Below are 23,821 nucleotides of genomic sequence, written 5' to 3'. Positions count from 1 at the left end.
ATTTGGATCCAATATTTACTTGATGAGGGCACGTTTTATAATTTGTACTGTGTGCTCTGCTGCACCATTTAAAGCAGGGTGGTACAGTGGAACTTTGGTATGTTTCATATCGTTTCTGCTCATGAACTGTGCAAATTCTTCTGAACAAAATTGCAGCCCATTATCAGACACAATTTCTTCTGGGAGGCCATATGAAGAAAACAATCTTCCCAAATTTTGGAAATGCCTCTACCCACTTCGGATAGCTATCAATCACAATGAACAATTGTTGTCCTTCTAGCTCAGAAAAATCTACATATAACCTTTGCCACACTCTGGGAGGCCATTTCCATGGCTATAATGATATTGATGGTGGTTTCTTGCTTACCAGTTGACATGTTGTACACTGACTGACGATGTATTCTATCTCTTTATCTAAACCTGGCCACCATAAGTAACTGCATGCAAAACTCTTGGTCAAGCATATTCCTAGGTTCTGGTCAGGAAGACCTCCTAACAAGTTGGACCTGAACTTATTTGGGATAACCACTCTTGCACCCCATATGATATAATCTTTATCAAGGTATTTCATTCTTACGAATGAAGTATGGATGAATATCTTCCTCTGATTACCTGGTTTGGCATAAACCTTTGGCATAACTGGGTCATGTTTGGTTGCTCTACCAATCTCTTCAGCTGTGACTGGCAGCTCATCAATGTATGAAAAATAGAACACTTCTTCACCATTGGGTGTAACTTGTGATGGGGATGGCAACCTGGACATAGCATCAGCATTACCATCAGATTTAGATACAACAACAATGGGTGTAGCCCAATTACTTAGATCTACCTTATAGATAATGTTCTCAGTTTCTAGTCTTTTGAGTTCTTGCTCAACTTTTTCCTTGAGGTCGTATGGTTCAGGACATGACTTGCAGTAAACTGGTCTTGCGTCCTTCAGCACTCTGACACTTGCCTTGAAGTCTTGGATCAGACTGCCTGATTCACGGAACACCTTCGGATATTGCTTGATGACGTCATCTTTCAATGTAAATTTTGTTTCCACATCAAAAATATCATTCCAATCCAGCTTCAGTGATCCCAACCAATTTCTACCTATCAAGACAGGCTTGTCACCTGCCACTACAATGAGAGGCAAGCTCTGAAACTGATCCTTGTATTTCACTGCTACAGTGATACTTCCTACTACAGGGATTTACTCTCCTGAGTAGCATCGCAGCTCTATCTTCGATTTCTCCAGTTGAAAATCCCGCAATTTGTCGACATATAGCAATTCCAGTACTACGCTCATGGATGCACCAGTATCGATTTCCATGGGTATCCTGGTTCCTGCAACGTCTACTTAGATGATGCTACTTCATGAATCGCTGTTAGATATCCTTGTGCTCCTGATGATGTGCATCTTCAGAACCTTCTCATCCTGTTGCTTCTCTTCAATGTTATTTAATTTCTGTCAATTTCAACTTCTAGTATTGAAAATTGGTTTACTCTTCAGTCGGCATGCCGTCGCAAGATGCCCAGTTTTCTTGCAGGAGAAGCACTCTGCCTTCACATATGGACAGCTTTGAGCGATGCATTGTTCCAGGCACCAATAGCACGACTTTAATGCACTGTTACCTTGGCCAGTTTCTGAGACCTTGGGGTCTAACTGCCTTTTACTTTTAGCCTCCAGGCATTTCACCTCAGTTGTCTGACAACTGGAAATGGTATGAAAATCTCGGGAGTAGTGATCGGCCATATCCAGCGACATAGCTGTCTGACATGTTAAATCAAAAGTCAAGTTAAAAGTTGTCAACAACTTTCTTCTGATTGCTTCCTTTTTTATCCCACAAACAAAGCGGTCACGCAATGCTCGGTCCAGAAGTGACACTGAATGTGTAGCTTTTTTAAAGCTACAATGCACTCACTGATGCCCTTGTCAATTAATTGATCTCATATTCCAAAACGATAACTTTTAGCAATTTCTAGGGGCTCAGGACTGCAGTGTTGTTCTAACTTGGTTAGAATCTCCATCAGTGGCATGTCCTTTGGCTTTACAGGAGCAAGCACATTTTTCAGCGTTTCATATACCTCGGGGTCTGCTTCAGTCAAGAAAACAGCCTGTTTCCTTTCTAAACCACCCGGTTACGGTTTTCATCATTGGGGACTTCGACGACACGATTCGTGGTGAAAAACATTTCACTTTCTCTCTCCCCCAGCCTCTCTCTCTGCACCCCCCCCCCCAGCCTCTCTCACTCTCTCTCCCCAAGTCTCTCTCTCTGCACCCCCCCCCAGCCTCTCTTTCCCTCTATCTCCCCAGCCTCTCTATATCTCTCTCTCCCCCAGCCTCTCTCTCTCTCTCCCCCAGTCACTCTCTCTCTATCTCCCCGTCTCTCTCTCTCTCTCTCTCTCTGCCCCAGTCATTCTCTCTCTCCCCCCACCCCCCCCAGCTTCTCTCTCTCCACCCCCTCACTCCACCCCCCCCAGTCTCTCCCTCCCTCTTGGCCCCCTGCCGGTTCTCTGCTCGCTGCCACCCACGCCCGCCGCTCTTGGCCCCTGAGAGGAGTCGGGATCAGAGCAGGGAAGAGTCGGGGTCAGGAGAGTCGGGGGAGAGAGTCGGGGGGGGGAAGAGACGGGGGGGAGGTGGTGGGGGAGAGTCGGGAGGGAGAGAGCAGGGGGGAGAGAGTCAGGGGGGAGAGAGTCAGGGTGGCGAGTCGGGGGGGGGGGGAGAATGTGGAGGGAGAGTGGGGGGGCGGCGAGTGGGGGGGAGAGTCAGGGGAGAGAGAGTCGGGGAGAGAGTCGGAGGGAGGGAAGAGAATCGGAGCCTCAGGTCCTGCTTCTCGGCACCATATGGAGGGAATGATTCGGGGCCGGGAGTGGGGGGTGGAGCTTGACAGGCGGCGGGGCTTGACTCATGTCTGTCAAAAAAAGTGCAGTGCAAATAGTTACACTGATATCATAGGCGGTCCCTCGAACAAGGATGACTTGCTTCCACGAGAGTTCACAGATGTTTCAATGAGGAACCCGATGTTCCAGTCCTGAATTCCAATTGAGGGGCTGGAAGATGCCTGTGCGTGGATTTTTTTAACATGTGGTGACCGTTGCACACCAGCCACCACACGGGCTCGACAGAGCTCGGCCTTTATCCAGTGGCAAGGTCTAACCAGGACGACTGGAGACCTGCTCTGCTGCATGGACCTAGTGATATATAAACCCCCGAACCCCTTGATTAGATTCCAGCCTGTAACTCAATCCCAGGTATCCATTATTGTATGTACAAACCCCCTGAACCCCCCGATTAGATTCTAGCCTGTAAGTCATTCCCCTGTGTCCAGTATTCACTCAGTAAAGGATCTAAACCCTGGGGTTAGTTCCGGTTGCTGTTGGCAGACTCAGACCCGCAGGGAAGATGGAGAGTTGGTGGTTTTCGGTTGTACTTTACTTGAATGCTTGATTTGCACGTGGTGTCCTCAGTCCGTTCACGCGCTGAAACGTGCCTGTTCCTACCTGCAGGCGGATCCACATAACCAAAGCCACGCTCAACTATCTGAATGGCGATTACGAAGTGGAGGCAGGCTTCGGAGGCGAGCGGAATACTTACTTGAAGGACCACAATATTGAGACCTACCTCATTGTGGGGTGTAGCCAGAAACGGGTAAGCCAAAGGACTTCATAAGAAGCATAAGAAATAGGATCAGGAGCGGACCACTCGGCCCCTCGAGCCTGTTCCGCCATTCAATAAGATCATGGCTGATCTTCTACCTCAATTTCTCTTTCCCGCCCTATCCCCATATCCCTTGATTCCCTCAGTGTCGAGAAATCTATCGCTCTCAGCCTTGAATATACTCAACGACTGAGCATCCACAGCCCTCTGGGGCAGAGCATTCCAAAGAGGCACCACCCTCTGAGTGAAGACATTCCTCCTCATCTCGGTCCTAATTGGGTTAAAAGGCACTTGGGCCCAGACATTGGCTCGCACCCCAAGTTCGGCCCCAGAGAGGGGAGATGTGGAGAAATGTTTTCACTCAGAGAGTGGTGGGGATCTGGAAAATTCCACCTGAAAAGGTGGTGGAAGCTGATTCGATAAATAATTTTAAAAGGGGAGTTGGACAGGTTCTTGAGGATGAGGACTTACAGGGTTAGCAACAAAAAGCGGAGATGTGGGACTAAAGCACGACAGCTCTTTCAAAGAGCTGGCAAAGGCCCGACGGGCCGAATGGCCTCCTGTGCTATAATTTTCCGTAATTCTATGCCAGGATGGTAGAAGGCAAACATGGTGGGCCCTGGCCTTTCCCTGTCCAGCGACTCCTATGTTCCAAATGCAAAATGAAAATTACCCTTTCGTGTTGAACTTCCTCTTGTTGTGGCGCTAACGAACTCTGACCCGTGTGACAACATGACATTAGCACGTGTTCCGAACCCTGCATTAATAACCCTGGCGAAGATTACTATGTTAGCTATGGTGAAGACATAGGTTGCTTATTAAAAAATGGGTTTATAGTTCATTATACCTGCAGCGTGCAGGAAATTACATCGAATGTACAGCAACGACACAGGAAAGTTCAGCCCACCGGGTCCGTGCCGGTGTTTATGCTCCACACGAGCCTCCTCCCACCCCTCTTCATCTCACCCCATCAACATATCCTTCTATTACTTTCTCCCACACCTGCTTATCCCGCTTCCTCTTAAAGACATCGATACTATTCGCCTCAACCACTTCCTGTGGTAGCGAGTTCCACATTCTGACCACTCTCTGCGTGAAGAAGTTTCTCCTGAATTCCTTATTGGATTTATTGTTGACTATCTTATATTTATAGCCCCCTAGTTTTGGATTCCATCACAAGTGGAAGCACCTTCTCTTTGTCTACCCTGTCGAACCCCTCACAATTTTAAGGACCTCCATCGGGTCACCCCTTGGCCTCCTCTATTCTCGGGCAAAGAGCTCCCAGTCTGTTCATTCTTTGCTGATGGTTGTATCCTATCAGTTGTGCTATCATCCTTGTCAATCCTGTCCCCTTCATACAAAGGTACAGCACGGAAGGAGGCCATTCAGCCCATCGAATCTAAAACGGAGTCCCAATTCCCAAACTGCCGCAGTGGGATTTAAGCTCATTTTTGTAACTGGATATTTAGTCCAAACCTTCAGATTGCTAATCCAATGACATAACTCCAACAATACAGTGCCCCTTCATCATAGAAATTTACAGTACTGAAGGAGGCCATTTCGGCCCAATATGTTCACGCCGGCCGACAAAGAGCTATCCAGCCTAATCCCACTTTCCAGCTCTTGCTCCGTAACCCTGTAGATTACGGCACTTCAGGTGCACATCCAAATACTTTTTAAATGTGGTGAGGGTTTCTGCCTCTACCACCCTTTTAGGCAGTGAGTTCCAGACCCCCACCACCCTCTAGGTGAAATGATTTCCCCTCATATCCCCTCTAAACCTCCTACCAATTACTTTAAATCTATGTCCCCTAGTTGTTGACCCCTCTGCTGAGGGAAATAGGTCTTTCCTATCCACTCTATCTAGGCCCCTCATAATTTTATACACCTCAATAAGGGTCCCCCCCCCTCAGCCTCCTCTGTTCCAAAGAAAATAACCCCAGCCTATCCAATCTGCCCTCATAGCTAAAATTCTCCAGTCCTGGAAACATCCTCGTAAATCTTCTCTGCACCCTCTCCAGTGCAATCACATCTTGCCTGTAATGTGGTGACCAGAACTGCACGCAGTACTCCAGCTGTGGCCTAACCAGTATTTTATACAGGTTAAGCATAACCTCCTTGCTCTTGTATTCTACTTTGAGTTTGACATGGCTTTGGTATTCTCCGGAACGTTCTTCCCTCTCGAGGCTAACGCTGGCCCTGCTTCATTTTTGATTTGTAGAAGGAAGAGAAGGCGATGATTGCGAAAATGAACAGGACACGGTCCAACTCCATCTCCAACATTGGCTCGCCGTGGAACGTTGAGCGCCAGTTCTACAACCACATCTCCAAAGAGATGAAAACAATGGTAAGGAAATAAACACTCAAACTCATTGTCCGATCAATGAAAGCAATAAGGATACTATTATTGATTTGCAACCTGACAAGTCTGTGTGGTCAACATCTGTGTTGTTCTTTGTGAATATTTGTTACTTGTGCGTGTGACCTGACGGAAGAAGCGATTGTTCAAAAGCAGAGACTTTTACGTTATATTAAGTCCAATTGAGGCAACTAACATGACTACACACATGTAGAAGTATACGGGATTTATTGTAAGACAACATAAGAAATAGAATCAGGAGTAGGCCATTCGGCCCTTCGAGCCTGTCCACCGTTCAATGAGATCATGGCTGGTCTTTGACCTCAATTCCACTTTCCTGCACTATCCCCATATCCCTCGATTCCCTTACTATCCAAAAATCTATCGATCCCTGTCTTGAATATACTCAAAGACCTCTGGAGTAGATAATTCCAAAGATTCACCACCCTCTGAGTGAAGACATCTCTCCTCATCTCAGTCCTAAATGGCCGACCCATTATTCTGGTTCTGGACTCCCCCAGCCAGAAGAAACATCCTCCCTGCATCTACCCTGTCAAGCCCTGAAAGAATTATGTACATTTCAACTTGTATTTATATAGCACCTTTAACGTAGTAAAGCATCCCAAGCCACTTCACAACAGCGTTATCAGACAGAAAACTGAGTCATTCAGGAGACATTAGGGTAGGTGACCAAAAGCTTGGACAAAGAGGGAGGTTTTAAGGAGCATCTTAAAGGAGGAGAGAGAGAGACAGAGAGGTTTAGGGAGGGAATTCCAGAGCTTAGGGCCTCGGCGGCTGAATATCAATTCCCTCATTGGCATTGCATCTTTACACGCCCGCCCATTGATTAGTGGGTGAATTATGGGCCTTGTCATAAGAACATAACATAAGAACGTAAGAAATAGGAGCAGGAGTAGGCCATTTGGCCCCTCGAGCCTGCTCCGCCATTCAATAAGATCATGGCTGATCTGATCTTGGCCTCAACTCCACTTCCCTGCGCGCTCCCCATAACTTTTGACTCCCTTATCGCTCAAAGATCTGTCTATCTCCACCTTGAAAATATTCAATGACCCAGCCTCCTCAGCTCTCTGGGGTAGAGAATTCCAAAGATTCACGACCCTCTGAGAGAAGAAATTCCTCCTTATTTCCATTTTAAATGGGCAACCCTTTATTCTGAAACTATGCCCCTAGTTCTAGATTCCCCCACGAGGGGAAACATCCTCTCTGCATCAATCCTGTCCAGCTCCCTCAGAATCTTATACGTTTCAATAAGATCACCTCTCATTCTTCTAAACTCCAATGAGTATAGACCCAACCTGCTCAACCTTTCTTTATAAGACAACCCCTTCATCTCATTAATCAACTTCGTGAAACTTCTCCGAATGCCTCCAATGCAGATATATCCCTCTTTAAATACGGAGACCAAAACTGTACGCAGTACTCCAGGTGTGGTCTCACCAACGCCCTGTACAGTTGTAGCAGGACTTCCCTACTTTTATATTCCATCCCCTTTGCAATAAAGGCCAACGTTCCAATAATGTGCTCACTGATGGCCAGAAATTCTGATGGGCTGGGAAATTTCCATCCCAGGCTATAGAGATTTAATGGTGGCAGAACAGAGGGGTCGCCCATCCTCCATAAATTCCAGCTCACCAACATGCCCGTGTCCTATCCCACACCAAGTCCCGCTCAGCCCTCACCCGAGTCCTCGCTGATCTATATCGGCTCCTGGCTCCCCAGCACCTCAAATCTAAAAATCTCAAACCTATGTTTGATTCCCTTCATGGCCTTGCTCCTCCGTAACCCGTCCCTACCACAACCCCACCCCCATACCTTACGTCCCTCCAATTTTGGCATCTTGTGCCCTCGCCCTCGCTGCGCCAACATTGGACAGCCATGCCAATGAGGGAATGCCCTACCCAAATCTCTCTGCCTCTCCATCTTCGTCTTCTCCTTTAAAACCCTCCTTAGACCACCCCTCTTTAATGAAGCTTTTTTGATCAACCCCTCCTAATAGTCCCTTCTCTGGCCAGGCCTAGTGTTGTATCAACTACAACAACTTGTATTTAACCTAGTAAAACGCCCCAAGGCGCTTCACAGGAGCATCATCAACAAAATTTGACGCCCACCGAGCCACCTAAGGAGATATTAGCGCAGGCGACTAAAAGCTTGGTCAAAGAGGTAGCTTTTAAGGAGCGTCTTAAAGGAGGAAAGAGTTGTAGAGAGGTGCAGAGGTTTAGGGAGGGAATTCCAGAACCTAGGGCCTCGGCAACAAAAGGCACGGCCGCCAATGGTGGGGAGAAGGAACTGGGCGATGTGCAAGAGGCCAGAATTGGAGGTTTCTCTGACTAATGGAGATTCTTTCTACATTAAAGGTGCCAGGCGCAAACAAGCTGTTGTTAAAGAGATAGTTGGTTTAAAACTTGCATTTTTATCGCACATTATCACCTCTCTGAGAGAACATTGCAAAATGCTTCACACAACCACTTAGTCCTTAGGTGAGTGACCAACTTGACTCAAGGATGCTCAAGGACTGGTTGCTAAGGGATGGCCAAAACTGTGAGTCGCCACTCCATGGCCAGATATGGTACTGCACCTAAATCGTCAGTTCACGTCATCCCCCACTTTACATTTTTCTTTTAATAATTCGGCTCTGATAATTTAAGAGAGGAAAGTTAATCAAAAATGATGGAAGAAAATTCCCCAGAGCAGCAATTTTTGCAATATTTAAAAAATAATTGCCAGCGTTTGCAACATGAGTGTTTACAATCGTCGCACAGATTGTCACAGCTGTTCAGCTTAGCTAATAGAGCAAGCCATCTATATTCACATTCATTTTGTGGATATTCAGTGGCAGTTTGTGATCGGGCATTTCACATAGCACGAGGCAGTGAGTTCAATGGGAGTCCCAGGCAGAGGAACACAATGAACAGCATCGATATACAGCATTGATATACATGACCGATTTACAGCACGGACATGATTTTTGCAGCTCGACAGCTGCAGGAAAAATGCAGGGAACAGCACCAGCCATCTTCGACCTTGCAAAGGCCTTTGACTCTCAACTGCGAGGGTCTATGGAGCGTACTCCTCTGTTTCGGATGCCCCCAAAAGTTCGTCAGCATCCTCCGCTTGCTCCAGGATGACATGCAGGCCGTGATCCTTACCAACGGATCCATTACAGACCCAATCCACGTCGGGACCGGAGTCAAACAGGACTGTGTCATCGCCCCAACCCTCTTCTCAATCTTCCTCGCTGCCATGCTCCACCTCACAGTCAACAAGCTCCCCGCTGGAGTGGAACTAAACGACAGAACCAGTGGGAAGCTGTTTAACCTTCGCCGCCTCCAGGCCAGGTCCAAGACCATCCCAACTTCTGTTGTTGAGCTACAATAGGCGGACGCCGCCTGTGTCTGCGCACATACAGAGGCTGAACTCCAGGACATTGTACGACGTATTTACTGAGGCGTACGAAAGCATAGAAACATAGAAATATAGAAAATAGGTGCCATTCGGCCCTTCGAGCCTACACTCCATTCAATAAGATCATGGCTGATCACTCACCTCAGTACCCCTTTCCTGCTTTCTCTCCATACCCCTTGATCCCTTTAGCAGTAAGGGCCATATCTAACTCCCTCTTGAATATATCCAATGAACTGGCATCAACAACTCTCTGCGAAAGGTTAACAGCTCTCTGAGTGAAGAAGTTTCTCCTCATCTCGGTCTTAAATGGCTTAGCTTTTATGCTTAGACTGTGTCCCCTGGTTCTGGACTTCCCCAACATCGGGAACATTCTTCCTGCATCTAACCTGTCCAGTCCCGTCAGAATTTTATATGTTTCTATGAGATCCCCTCTCATCCTTCTAAACTCCAGTGAATACAGGCCCAGTCAATCCAGTCTCTCCTCATATGTCAGTCCTGCCATCCTGGGAATCAGTCTGGCAAACCTTCGCTGCACTCCTCAATAGCAAGAATGTCCTTCCTCAGAATAGGAGACCAAAACTGAACACAATATTCCAGGTGAAGCCTCACCAAGGCCCTGTACAACAGCAGTAAGACCTCCCCGCTCCTGTACTCAAATCCCCTAGCTATGAAGGCCAACATACCATTTGCCTTCTTCACCGCCTGCTGTACCTGCATGCCAACTTTCAATGACTGATGTACCATGACACACAGGTCTCATTGCACCTCCCCTTTTCCTAATCTGCCGCCATTCAGATAATATTCTGCGTTTGTGTTTTTGCCACCAAAGTAGATAAACTCACATTTATCCACATTATACTGCATCTGCCATGCATTTGCCCACTCACCTAACCTGTCCAAGTCACCCTGCAGCCTATAACATCCACCACACAGCTCACACCGCCACCCAGCTTAGTATCATCTGCAAACTTGAAGATATTACGCTTATTCCTTCATCTAAATCATTGATGCACATTGTAAATAGCTGGGGTCCCAGCACTGAGCCCTGCGGCACCCTACTAGTCACTGTCTACCATTCTGAAAAGGACCCATTTATCCTGACTCTCTGCTTCCTGTCTGCCAAACAGTTCTCTATCCATGGTACATTACCCACAATACCATGTGCTTTGATTTTGCACAACAATCTCTTCTGTGGGACCTTGTCAAAAGTCTTTTGAAAGCCTAAATACACCACATCCACTGGTTCTCCCTTGTCCACTCTACTAGTTACATCCTCAAAAAATTCTAGAAGATTTGTCAAGCATGACTTCTCTTTCATAAATCCATGCTGACTTGGAATGATCCTGTCACTGCTTTCCAAATGGGTTGCTATTTCATCTTTAATAATTGATTCCAACATTTTCCCCACTACTGATGTCAGGCTAACTGGTCTATAATTACCCGTTTTCTCTCTCCCTCCCTTTTTTAAAAAGTGGTGTTACATTAGCTACCCTCCAGTCCATAGGAACTGATCCAGAGTCGATCGACCGTTGGAAAATGATCACCAATGCATTCACTATTTCTAGGGCCACTTCCTTAAGTACTCTGGGATGCAGACTATCAGGCCCTGGGGATTTATTGGCCTTCAATCCCATCAATTTCCCGAACACAATTTCCCGCCTAATAAGGATTGCCTTCAGTTCCTCCTTCTCACTAGACCCTCGGTCCTCTAGTATTTCCGGAAGGTTATTTGTGTCTTCCTTCGTGAAGACAGAACCAAAATATTTGTTCAACTGGTCTGCCATTTCTTTGTTCCCCATTATAAATTCACCTTGTTCTGACTGCAAGGGACCTACGTTTGTCTTCACTAATCTTTTTCTCTTCACATATCTATAGAAGCTTTTGCAGTCAGTTTTTATGTTCCCAGCAAGCTTCCTCTCATAATCTATTTTCCCCCTCCTAATTAAACCCTTTGTCCTCCTCTGCTGAATTCTAAATTTCTCCCAGTCCTCATGCTTGCTGCTTTTTCTGCCTCTTATTTATATGCCTCTTCCTTGGATTTAACACTATCTTTAATTTCCCTTGTTAGCCACGGTTGAGCCACCTTCCCCATTTTATTTTTACTCCAGACAGGGATGTACAATTGTTGAAGTTCATCCATGTGATCTTTAAATGTTTGCCATTGTCTATCCACCATCAACCCTTTAAGTATCATTCGCCAGTCTATTCTAGTCAATTCATATCTCATACCATCGAAGTTACCTTTCCTTACGTTCAGGACCCTAGTCGCTGAATTAATTGATGATGATGATGATGATGACAGCACTGATATACAGCATTGATACACAGCACTGATATACAGCACTGATATCATCATCATCTTGGCAGTCCCTCAGAATCGAGGAAGACTGGCTTTCACTCTTAAAATGAGTCCTTAGGTGGCTGAACAGTCCAATACGAGAGCCACAGTCCCTGTCACAGGTGAGACAGATAGTCGTTGAGGGTAAGGGAGGATGGGACAGGTTTGCCACACACTCTTTCCGCTGCCTGCGCTTTTTCTGCATGCTCTCGGCAATGAGACTCGAGGTGCTCAGCGCCTTCCCGGATGCACTTCCTCCACTTAGAGCAGTCTTTGGTCAGGGACTCCCAGGTGTCGGTGGGGATGTTGCACTTTATCAGGGAGGCATTGAGGGTGTCCTTGTAACGTTTCCTCTGCCCACCTTTGGCTCGTTTGTCATGAAGGAGTTCCAAGTAGAGCACTTGCTTTGGGAATCTCGTGTCTGGCATACGGACAACGTGGCCTGCCCAGCGGAGCTGATCAAGTGTGGTCAGTGCTTCGATGCTGGGGATGTTGGCCTGGTCGAGGACACTAATGTTTGTGTGACTGATCTCCCAGGGGATTTGTAGGATCTTGTGGAGGCATCGTTGGTGGTATTTCTCCAGCGACTTGAGGTGTGTACTGTATATGGTCCATGTCTCTGAGCCATACAGGGGGGGGCGGGTGTTATTACAGCCCTGTGGACCATAAGCTTGGTGACAGTTTTGAGGGCCTGGTCTTCAAACACTCTTTTCCTCAGGCGGCTGAAGGCTGCACTAGTGCACTGGAGGCAGTATTGAATCTCCGCATCAACGTCTGCTTTTGTTGATAAAAGGCTCCCGAGGTATGGGAAGTGGCACACGTTGTCCAGGGCCGCGCCGTGGATCTTGATGACGGGGTAGTGCTGTGCGGCGAGGACAGGCTGGTGGAGAACCTTTGTCTTACAAAGGTTTAGCGTAAGGCCCATGCTTTCGTATGGATGACAGTCTCATCTGCACCACGGCCGACTCGGGGCAGAGTGCCGTGTCTCTGAAACCCCGGCTGTGAATGAAGGATCTGACCCTTCTCACCGCCAACCAAGCTACGTCTTGTGTGCAAGCTCTGGCGATGAGACATTCTGCCAAACGAGTTCGACAGTCTGCTCGGGGAAAGTCTGCTCGGGGAATCGTCCGACAGGATCCATCATCTTTTGTAGGGCGTCCAGGACCTTGCATGTCGACCACTGCTTTATGGCCTTGTGGTCAAAGGTGTTTTTCTTGAAAAACCTTTCCACGAAGGACAGGTGGTGAGGCATGGTCCAACTGGTTGGAGCGTTCCGCGGCAGCCTGGCCAGACCCATCCTTCGCAACACCGGAGACAGATAGAATCTCAGCACGTACTGACACTTGGTGTTTGCGTACGAAGGGTGTATGTACAAAAGTGGCCATCAGGCTTGCTTTCTGCATTTTTTTTTTTTTTTTTTAAATTCGTAGCCAATCGTTCCAATTCTTTGTCAAATCACGAACGCCAGAGGTCACCTTGGGCCCATTCAAAGGATCACTCTGCGCCAATGCTCTTAGCCAAAAGGCCTAGAGCCACTGCACCGTTCCTGGAAGTACTGCAATACCAGGTTCGTGCCATGGAGGTGGATGGGTCAGGTCCCCCACACACCTCCGTGGAGGTGGATGGGTCAAGCCACCCCACCCACCTGCACGCTCTCGGCGACAAGACTCGAGGTGCTCAGCGCCCTCCCGGATACTCTTCCTCCACTTAGGGTGGTCTTGGGCCAGGGACTCCCAGGTGTCGGTGGGGATGTTGCATTTTATCAAGGAGGCACTGAGCCAAGGCTGGAATTCCTTGGTAACCAGGTGATGGGTTTTAGCAGGCTCCCACCCTGTGTAACCGCTGGTTGCATATTTTGTTAAAAGACCTATTTAACTGGTGTTGCCTTGGAAACATGTCTGAGCAAATAAGCTTGTTGCGATAGCCCGAGCTCCCGATTGCAACTGTTACTGTTTAACCAGGAGATCAATGGTTGATTAACGTTGGCATCTCAAAAGTGGCAGTTCACAACTTCACAGGTGTGAAAGAAGGAGAAGGAGCGAGCATTAGAGGTGTTAACTGGTTTCTTCCTGTATGTGAGAACAAAGAGAATGAACTGGTTGCACCCCCGCCGCACACCCCCCCCCACCCCTCCCCACACTTCACCTAACTGGGTAAATCATTACATTCAAGGTATTGATCGTGAGTGCTGTCATTATCAGACAAGGAACAATTTACCTAATTAGTGACTAGTGCCGCCCTAATCTTGTGGATTAGGTAATCATAGAATCATAGAAATTTACAGCACAGAAGGAAGCCTTTCGGCTCATCCTGTCCGCGCTGGCCGACAGAGAGCTATCCAGCCCACTTTCCAGCTCTTGGTCCGTAGCCCTGTAGGTTACGGCTCTTCAAGTGCACATCCAAGGAGCTGGTCGTGTGTGGTCAGTGCTCCGATGCTGGGGATGTTGGCCTGATCGAGGACACTAACATTGGTGCGTCAATCCTCCCAAGGGATTTGTAGGATCTTGCGGAGACATCGTTGGTGGTATTTCTCCAGCGGTTTGAGGTGTCTACTCTATATGGTCCACGTCTCTGCGCCAAACAGGAGGGCCATTTAATAAGATCATGGTGATCTGATCGTGGATTCAGCTCCACTTCCCTGTCCAGACCCGTGTCATGCTCCTCCTGTGCTATGTGGGAAATCAGGGATATCTCCAGTGTCCCTGACTACTACGTGTGCAGGAATTGTATCCAGCTGCAGCTCCTGTCAGACCGCATTGCGGCATTGGAGCTGCGCATGGATTCACTCTGGAGCATCCGCGATGCTGAGGATGATGTGATTTGCACGCTAATGAGTTGGTCACACCACAGGTAAGGTTACAAAGACAGATAGGGAATGGGTGACCATCAGGCAGAGCAGGAATAGGAAGGTAGTTCAGGGGTCCCTGCGGTCATCTCACTCCAAAACAGATACTGATGGGGGAGATGGCTCATCAGGGGAAGGCAGCAGCAGCCAAATTCATGGCAACATGGGTGGCTCTGCTGCACAGGAGGGCAGGAAAAAGAGTGGGAGAGCTATAGTGATAGGGGATTCTATTGTAAGGGGAATAGATAGACATTTCTGCGGCCGCAATCGAGGCTCCAGGATGGTATGTTACCTCCCTGGTGCAAGGGTCAAGGACATCTCGGAATGGCTGCTGGGAATTCTGGAGGGGAAGGGTGAACAGCCAGTTGTCGTGGTGCTTTTAGGTACCAACGATATAGGTAAAAAAATGAGATGAGGTCCTACAAGCTGAATTTAGGGAGCTAGGAGTTAAATTAAAAAGTAGGACCTCAAAGATAGTAATCTCAGGATTGCTATCAGTGCCACGTGCTTGTCAGAGTAGGAATAGCAGGATAGTTAAGATGAATACGTGGCTTGAGGAATGGTGCAAGAGGGAGGGATTCAAATTCCTGGGACATTGGAACTGGTTCTGGGGGAGGTGGGACGAGTACAAACCAGATGGTCTGCACCTGGGCAGAGCCGGAACCGATGTCCGAGGGGGAGTGTTTGCTAGTGCTGTTGGGGAGGGTTTAAACTAATATGGCAGGGGGATGGGAATCTATGCAGGGAGACGGAGGGAAGTAAAATGGGGGCAGAAGTAAAAGGTAGAAAGGAGATAAGGAAAAGTGGAGGGCAGAGAAATCAAAGGCAAAAATCAAAAAGGGCTACATTGCAACATAATTCTAAAAGGAAGAAGAGTGTTAAATAAACAAGCCTGAATGCTCTATGTCTCAATGCGAGGAGCATTGGTAATATGGTGGATGAATTAACTGCACAGATAGCTGTTAACGGATATGATGTAATTGGGAATACGGAGACATGGCTCTCGGATGACCAAGGCTGGGAACTTCAATATTCAGGAAGGATAGACAGAAAGGAGAAGGAGGTGGGGTAGACTTGCTAGTTAAAGAGAAGATTAACGCAATAGTAAGGAAGGACATTAGCTTGGATGATGTAGAATCTGTATGGGCAGACCTGCAGAACACCAAAGGGAGTTGTGTACAGACCACCAAACAGTAGTAGTGAGGTTGGGGATGGCGTCAAATAGGAAATTAGGGATGCGTGCAATAAAGATACAGCATTTATCATTTAATCTACATATAGATTGGGCTAACCAAACTGGTAGCAATAAAGCGGAGGAGGATTTCCTGGTGTGTATTAAGGATGGTTTTCTGGACCAATGTGTCGAGGAACCAACTAGAAAGCTGGCCATCCTAGACTGGGTGTTGTATAATGAGAGAGGACTAATTAGCAATCTTGCTGTGCAAGGCCCTTGGGAAAGAGTAACCATAATTCTGGTAGAATTCTTCATTAAGGTGGAGATTGACAGTTAATTCAGAGACTAGGGTCCTGAACTTAAAGAAAGGTAACTTCGATGGTATGAGATGTGAATTGGCTAGGATATACTGGCAAATGATACTTAAAGGGTTGACGGTGGATAGGCAATGGCAAACATTTAAAGATCACATGGATGAACTTCAACAATTGTACATCCCTGTCTGGCGTAAAAATAAAACAGAGAAGGTGGCTCAACCGTGGCTAACAAGGGAAAGTAGGGATAGTGTTAAAACCAAGGAAGAGACAAATAAATTGGCGAGAAAAAGCAGCAAACCTGAGGACTGGGAGAAATTTAGAATTCAGCAGAGGAGGACAAAAGGTTTAATTAGGAGGGGGAAAATAGAGTATGAGAGTAAGCTTTCAGGGAACATAAAAACTTTCTACAAAAGCTTCTATAGATATGTGAAGAGAAAAAGATTAGTGAAGACAAATGTAGGTCCCTTGCAGTCGGACTCAGGTGAAGTTATAATGGGGAACAAAGAAATGGCAGACCAATTGAACAAATACTTTGGTTCTGTCTTCACTAAGGAAGACACAAATAACCTTCCGGAAATACTAGGGGACCAAGGGTCTAGTGAGAAGGAGGAACTGAAGGAAATCCTTATTAGTCGGGAAATTGTGTTAGGGAAATTGATGGGATTGAAGGCCAATAAATCCCCAGGGCCTGATAGTCTCCATCTCAGAGTACTTAAGGAAGTGGCCCTAGAAATAGTGGATGCATTGGTGGTCATTTTCCAGCATTCTATGGACTCTGGATCAGTTCCTATAGATTGGAGGATAGCTAATGTAACCCCACTTTTTAAAAAAGGAGGGAGAGAGAAAACAGGGAATTATAGACCGGTTAGCCTGACATCGGTAGTGGGGAAAATGTTGGAATACATTATTAAAGCTGTAATAGCAGCGCATTTGGAAAGCAGTGACGGGATCGGTCCAAGTCAGCATGGATTTATGAAAGGGAAACCATGCTTGACAAATCTTCTAGAATTTTTTGAGGATGTAACTAGTAGAGTGGACAAGGGGGAACCAGTGGATGTGGTGTATTTGGATTTTCAAAAGGCTTTTGACAAGGTCCCACACAAGAGATTAGTGTGCAAAATTAAAGCACATGGTATTAGGGGTAATATAGATAGTAAAAGCTTTTACCGATATATAAAACGGAAGAGAGTGACTAAAGTAAATGTTGGTCCCTTAGAAGATGAGAAGGGGGATTTAATAATGGAAAATGTGGAAATGGCTGAGACCTTAAACAATTATTTTGCTTCGGTCTTCACAGTGGAAGACACAAAAACCATGCCAAAAATTGCTGGTCACGGGAATGTGGGAAGGGAGGACCTTGAAACAATCACTATCACTAGGGGATTAGTGCTGGACAAGTCCCCTGGTCCTGATGAAATGCATCCCAGGGTATTAAAAGAGATGGCGGAAGTTATAGCAGATGCATTCGTTATAATCTACCAAAATTCTATGGACTCTGGGGAGGTACCAGCGGATTGGAAAGCAGCTAATGTAATGCCTCTGTTTAAAAAAAGGGGCAGACAAAAGGCAGGTAACTATAGGCCGGTTAGTTTAACATCTGTAGTGGGGAAAATGCTTGAAGCTATCATTAAGGAAGAAATAGCGGGACATCTAGATAGGAATAGTGCAATCAAGCAGACGCAACATGGATTCATGAAGGGGAAATCATGTTTAACTAATTTACTGGAATTCTTTGAGGATATAACGAGCATGGTGGATAGAGGTGGACCGATGGATGTGGTGTATTTAGATTTCCAAAAGGCATTCGATAAGGTGCCACACAAAAGGTTACTGCAGAAGATAGAGGTACGCGGAGTCAGAGGAAATGTATTAGCATGGATCGAGAATTGGTTGGCTAACAGAAAGCAAAGAGTCAGGAAAAATGGGTCCTTTTCGGGTTGGAAATCGGTGGTTAGTGGTGTGCCACAGGGATCGGTGCTGGGACCACAACTGTTTACAATATACATAGATGACCTGAAAGAGGGGACAGAGTGTAGTGTAACAAAATTTGCAGATGACACAAAGGCTAGTGGCAAAGCGGGTTGTGTAGAGGACACAGAGAGGCTGCAAAGAGATTTAGATAGGTTAAGCGAATGGGACATGGAATACAATGTCGGAAAATGTGAGGTCATCCACCTTGAAAAAAAACACAGTCTTTGAATGGGGAGAAATTACAACATGCTGCGGTGCAGAGGAACCTGGGGGTCCTTGTGCATGAATCCCAAAAAGTTAGTTTGCAGGTGCAGCAGGTGATCAGGAAGGCGAATGGAATGTTGGCCTTCATTGCGAGAGGGATGGAGTACAAAAGCAGGGAGGTCCTGCTGCAACTGTACAGGGTATTGGTGAGGCCGCACCTGCAGTACTGCGTGCAGTTTTGGTCACCTCACTTAAGGAAGGATATACTAGCTTTGGAGGGGGTACAGAGACGATTCACTCGGCTGATTCCGGAGATGAGGGGGTTACCTTATGATGATAGATTGAGTAGACTGGGTCTTTACTCGTTGGAGTTCAGAAGGATGAGGGGTGATCTTATAGAAACATGTAAAATAATGAAAGGGATAGACAAGATAGAGGCAGAGAGATTGTTTCCACTGGTCGGGGAGACTAGAACTAGGGGGCACAGCCTCAAAATACGGGGGAGCCAATTTAAAACCGAGTTGAGAAGGAATTTTTTCTCCCAGAGGGTTGTGAATCTGTGGAATTCTCTGCCCAAGGAAGCAGTTGAGGCTAGCTCATTGAAGGTATTCAAATCACAGATAGATAGATTTTTAACCAATAAGGGAATTAAGGGTTATGGGGAGTGGGCGGGTAAGTGGAGCTGAGTCCACGGCCAGATCAGCCATGATCTTGTTGAATGGCGGAGCAGGCTCGAGGGGCTAGATGGCCTACTCCTGTTCTCAATTCTTATGTTCTATGTTCTTATAGGTATTGAAGTGGAAAGGGAAATGGTTGGCAGTAGGAATAAACGGGTCCTTTTCAGAATGGCAGGCAGTGACTAGTGGGGTACCGCAAGGTTCAGTGCTCGGACCCCAGCTATTTACAATATATATTAATGATTAATGATATATTAAGGAATTGAATGTAATATCTCCAAGTTTGCAGACGACACTAAGCTAGGTGGCAGTGTGAGCTGTGAGGAGAATGCTAAGAGTCTGCAGGTTGACTTGGACACGTTAGGTGAGTGGGCAAATGCATGGCAGATGCAGTATAATGTAGATAAATGTGAGGTTATCTACTTTGGTGGCAAAAACAGGAAGGCAGAATATTATCTGAATGTTGACTGATTACGAAAGGTGGAGGTGCAATGAGATCTGGGTGCCATGGTACATCAGTCATTGAAACTTGGCATGCAGGTACAGCAGGCGGTGAAGAAGGCAAATGCCATGTTGGCCTTCATAGCGAGAGGATTGGAGCATAGGAGCAAGGAGGTCTTACTGCAGTTGTACAGGGCCTTGGTGATGCCACACCTTGAATATTGTGTGCAGTTTTGGTCTCCTAATCTGAGAAAGGACATTCTTGCTATTGAGGGAGTGCAGCGAAGGTTCACCAGACTGATTCCCAGGATGACAGGACTGACATTTGAAGATCGACTCGGCTTATATTCACTGGATTTTAGAAGAATGAGAGGGGATCTCATAGAAACATAGAAAATTCTGACGGGATTGGACAGGTTAGATGCAGGAAGAATTTTCCCGATGTTGGGGAAGTCTAGAATCAGGTTCACAGTCTAAGGTTATGGGGTAAGCCATTTAGGACCGAGATGAGGAGAAACTTCTTCACTCAGAGAATTGTGAACCTATGGAATTCTCTATCACAGAAAGTTGTTGAGGCCAGTTCGTTAGATATATTCAAAAGGGAGTTAGATGTGGCCCTTCCGGCAAAAGGAATCAAGGGAGAGAAAGCAGGAATGGGGTACTGAAGTTGCATGATCAGCCATGATCATATTGAATGGCGGTGCAGGCTCGAAGGGCCGAATGGCCTGCTCCTGCACCTATTTTCTATGTTTCTATGTAAAATATATTCAATGACCCAGTCTCTACAGCTCTCTGGGGCAGAGAATTCCACAGATTTACAACCCTCTGAGAGAAGAGCAGGGGAGTTCTCCTGGCCAATATTTATCCCTCAACCAATATCATTAAAAACAGATTATCTGGTCACTATCTGTTTGTGGGAGCTTGCTGTGGGCAAATTGGCTGCCGCGTTTCCTGTATTACAACAGTGACTACACTTCAAAGGCACTCCATTCCCTGGGACATCCTGAGGTTGTGAAAGGAGCTATATAAATGCAAGTTGTTTCTTTTCTTGCACTACACTGAACGCTTTGCTCACGTGGACATCAGGTGCTATCGCTGTAACTCCTATAATTGTTTTAATTAGTTCACGGGATGTGAGCGTCGCTGGCAACAACAACAGCTTGTATTTATAGAGCGCCTTTAACGTAGTAAAACGTTCCAAGGCGCTTCACAGGAGTGTCATGAGATAAAAGAATTGACACCAAGCCGCATAAGTAGAAATTACGGCAGGTGACCACAAGCTTGGTCAAAGAGGTAGATTTTAAGGAGCGTCTTGAAAGAGGAGAGAGAGGTAGAGAGGCGGAGGGGTTTAGGCAGGGAGTTCCAGAGCTTGGGGCCCAGGTAACAGAAGGCACGGCCACCGATGGTTGAGTGATTATAATCAGGGATGCTCAAGAGGGCGGAATTAGAGGAGCGCATACATCTTGTGGGGTGGTGGGGCTGGAGGAGATTACAGAGATAGGGCCAGCATTTATTGCCCATCCCTAACTGCCCTTGAGTGGAGGTGGTGAGCTGCAGTAGCAGTTTGGTACCACATTGCTGTAGGTCTGGAATCACATATCGGCCCAACCGGGTAAGGGTGGCAGATTTCCTTCTCTACGTGGGTCCAAGATGGTAATATTCGATGTATGCACATGTTCGAGCACAAGTGGCTGAGGCCATCCCTGCGGCGATATAAGAGATGGTGAACCACACAAAGACACTGTTAAGAACCAGTTATCCAAATTAGCCCGTGTGCTGACGTTAAAAGTAAAGGGAATCATCTGATCCATTTAGAATTTTGGCATTGGAAGCAACATGTGGCCTTCTATTGTTCTCTCCTCTGAAGCGCAGCATTGAACTGTAATCAGGTGGAACTGATGTGATCTGAAACCCATTGAAGCTATCAAAACATGTGGAAATGGTTCGTTAGAGTCCTGACATTTCAGCAAGAGACGTGGGTTCAAATCCAGGTTAACGTAATGGAACAAAGTTTTCTACTCTGTCTGTGGAAATAGGCATGAGTTTGGGGATGGGATTAATAGCAAAGAAAGTAAACCTTGCCTTTCACAATCACCAGGTGTCCCAAAGCGCTTTACAGCCAATGAAGTACTATTTTCTTCAAGTATGGTCACTACTGTACTGTAGGAAATATGGCACAGCAAGCTCCCACAAACCGCAACGTGATAATGACTAGATAATCAGGGTTTTTTTTTAAGTGGTGTTGATTGAGGGATAAGTATTGGTCCAGGACACCGGGGATAACTCCACGGCACTTCTTCGAAATAGTGCCATGGGATCTTTTACATCCACCTGAGAGAGCAGACGGGGCCTCGGTTTTACGTCCCCTCCAAAAGACGGCACCTCCGACAGTGCAGCGCTCCCTCAGCACTGCACTGGTAGTGCCAGCCTAGATATTTTGTGCTCAAGTCTCTGGAGTGGGACCTGAACCCACGACCTACCCACTAAGCTACAATTGTCATCCAGTTCCCAGTGAGCGTGAATCCCAGTTTGGCGCTAGTTGACAATCCCATTGGGGCAGCTCACAACAATAGCTCACGTGGGCTACGCAGGAACAGGAGTAGGCCATTCAGCCCCTCGAACCTGTTCCCGAGGTTGGGAAAGGACTTGGGCTGAGTGTGGTGAAGGGCTGGAAGAGGTGTTTACATTTCGTAGATGACTGTTTCACCAAGTTGCGCAACCCAAACTATTCAGTCTTTCTGAATGAAAAAATGCTGATAGCAGTTACCTAGAAAGGGGAAACGGGGAAAGAAAACTTAGTTTATTTTCAGTTTTGACCCTTTGAAAGAGAAGAACTGAACCTGATCACCCCTCCAATCCTATGTTACCAACATGAGTGACCGAGAGAGATGCGAAACACCCAAGGGCAGGTTACGGTTTGGGCCGAAATACTGGGAGCGGGGGAAGGGAGTGTGAGGGGTGCAGTCAACCTTTTGAAGAGATGTTTGCAAATTCTGGCCTCTTGAGCATCCCTGATTATAATCGCTCAACCATCGGTGGCCGTGCCTTCAGCTGCCTGGGCCCCAAGCTCTGGAACTCCCTCCCTAAACCTCTGCGCCTCTCCACCTCTCTTTCCTCCTTTAAGACGCTCCTTAAAACCTACCTCTTTGACCAAGCTTTTGGTCACCTGCCCTAATTTCTACTATTCTGGCTTGGTGTCAAATTTATTTTTTTGCCGTAGAACACTCTTGTGAAATGTCTTGGGACATTTTACTCCATTAAAGGCGCTTTATAAATATTTGTTGTTGTGGTTGTTAATTCAGGTGTGCTTTGAAAGCATTAGTCCCAGGGATTTCAGCAATGAAAGAGTTAAAGTGCTAGGGGAGGTGGGTGGGGGGGAATCTAAATCTCAGCATTTCTTTGGCAATTAACTAGAAATAACACCATGTAAAGGGGAAGCTAGATAAACACGTGAGGGCGAAAGGAATATAAAGATATGCTTGTAGTGTGAGATGGAGAGGGGTCAGGAGTTGTCCATGAGGGTCTTGACGTTCCAGGTTCCGAACTTCATATTGAAGGGCGGAAGATGCCCGTGCGTGAGTTCTTTTAACGTGGGGTGGCCGTTGCACACTGGCTACCACACGGGCTTAGCTGAGCAAGGTCTTGGTCCAGTGACAAGGGGGTCCAAGACGACTGGAGACCCGGCAATGCTGCATGAGCCTAGTTGCCTACGGCGAGATGCGAGATGAGGGACAGGAGGAGGCTTATGCAGAGCATAAAGACTGGCGCGGACTTGTTGGGCCGAATGTTTCTGTGCTGTACAGTCTCCTGTCCGTTGCGAACGCTGTTAAATTCTATTGCCCAAAACCCCTGGGTTGTGGGACGACCTACCCACTGAGCCGTAACTATCGGCCAGTTCCCATGGAGCATGAATCCCGATCTGACAATCCCACTGGGGCAGCTCACAATGACAGCTCACGTGGGAGCACAGGAACAGAAGGAGGCCAAAAAAAAAAATCATCAAAGAGTGTTTGAAGGCTTTTTTAGTAAATCTATTTTTAGTAAAGCCACCCAAAATATATTTGCGGTATTGCAATGGGCTCCCGCTGTGTTTGATTGTGCTGAGCGCCGGCGGTTGGCATGGCAACTGCTTAGTCTGTGCGGAGGCGATAACTGTATCCTCACTCTTCTCTTTAGTTCTATCGTGAGGATTAGCTCATCTGCTGCTGATTCCGTTTTGGACACCGTACCTCCGGAAGATTATATTGGCCTCACAGGGCGTGCAGCGCAGATTCAGCAGAATGTTACCAGGGATAAAAGGGTTAAAATTATGAGGATCAGTTACGAGAATTGTTGACCCTGAAATGAGCTTCCAGCCACAAATTCGCGGCATAACGAAAACCGCCTATTTCCACCTCCCTATCATCACCTGTCTCCACCCCCTGCCTCA

At 46.8% G+C, this 23,821-nt stretch overlaps 1 protein-coding gene and 1 long non-coding RNA gene across 3 annotated transcripts in view; one reads left to right on the top strand and one right to left on the bottom strand.

Annotated features, from left to right (window-relative positions):
* Positions 1 to 23,821, top strand: part of adcy5 (adenylate cyclase 5) — a 531,201-nt gene that overhangs the window by 372,224 nt on the left and 135,156 nt on the right. Inside the window, exons 7-8 of the mRNA XM_070875264.1 lie at positions 3,493 to 3,634; positions 5,865 to 5,990. Coding sequence (XP_070731365.1) covers positions 3,493 to 3,634; positions 5,865 to 5,990 — 268 coding nt within the window. The remainder of the gene's footprint in view (positions 1 to 3,492; positions 3,635 to 5,864; positions 5,991 to 23,821) is intronic.
* LOC139259689 (uncharacterized) overlaps positions 1 to 23,821 on the bottom strand; it is a 180,907-nt gene that overhangs the window by 108,756 nt on the left and 48,330 nt on the right. The gene's annotated exons all lie outside the window — the stretch shown is intronic.

This window comes from Pristiophorus japonicus, chromosome 3 (genome assembly GCF_044704955.1).
Source record: "Pristiophorus japonicus isolate sPriJap1 chromosome 3, sPriJap1.hap1, whole genome shotgun sequence".
Lineage (NCBI taxonomy): Eukaryota > Metazoa > Chordata > Chondrichthyes > Pristiophoridae > Pristiophorus > Pristiophorus japonicus.
The sequence above is the reverse complement of the archived record's forward strand: the minus strand, read 5'-3'. Positions and strand labels throughout refer to the sequence as shown.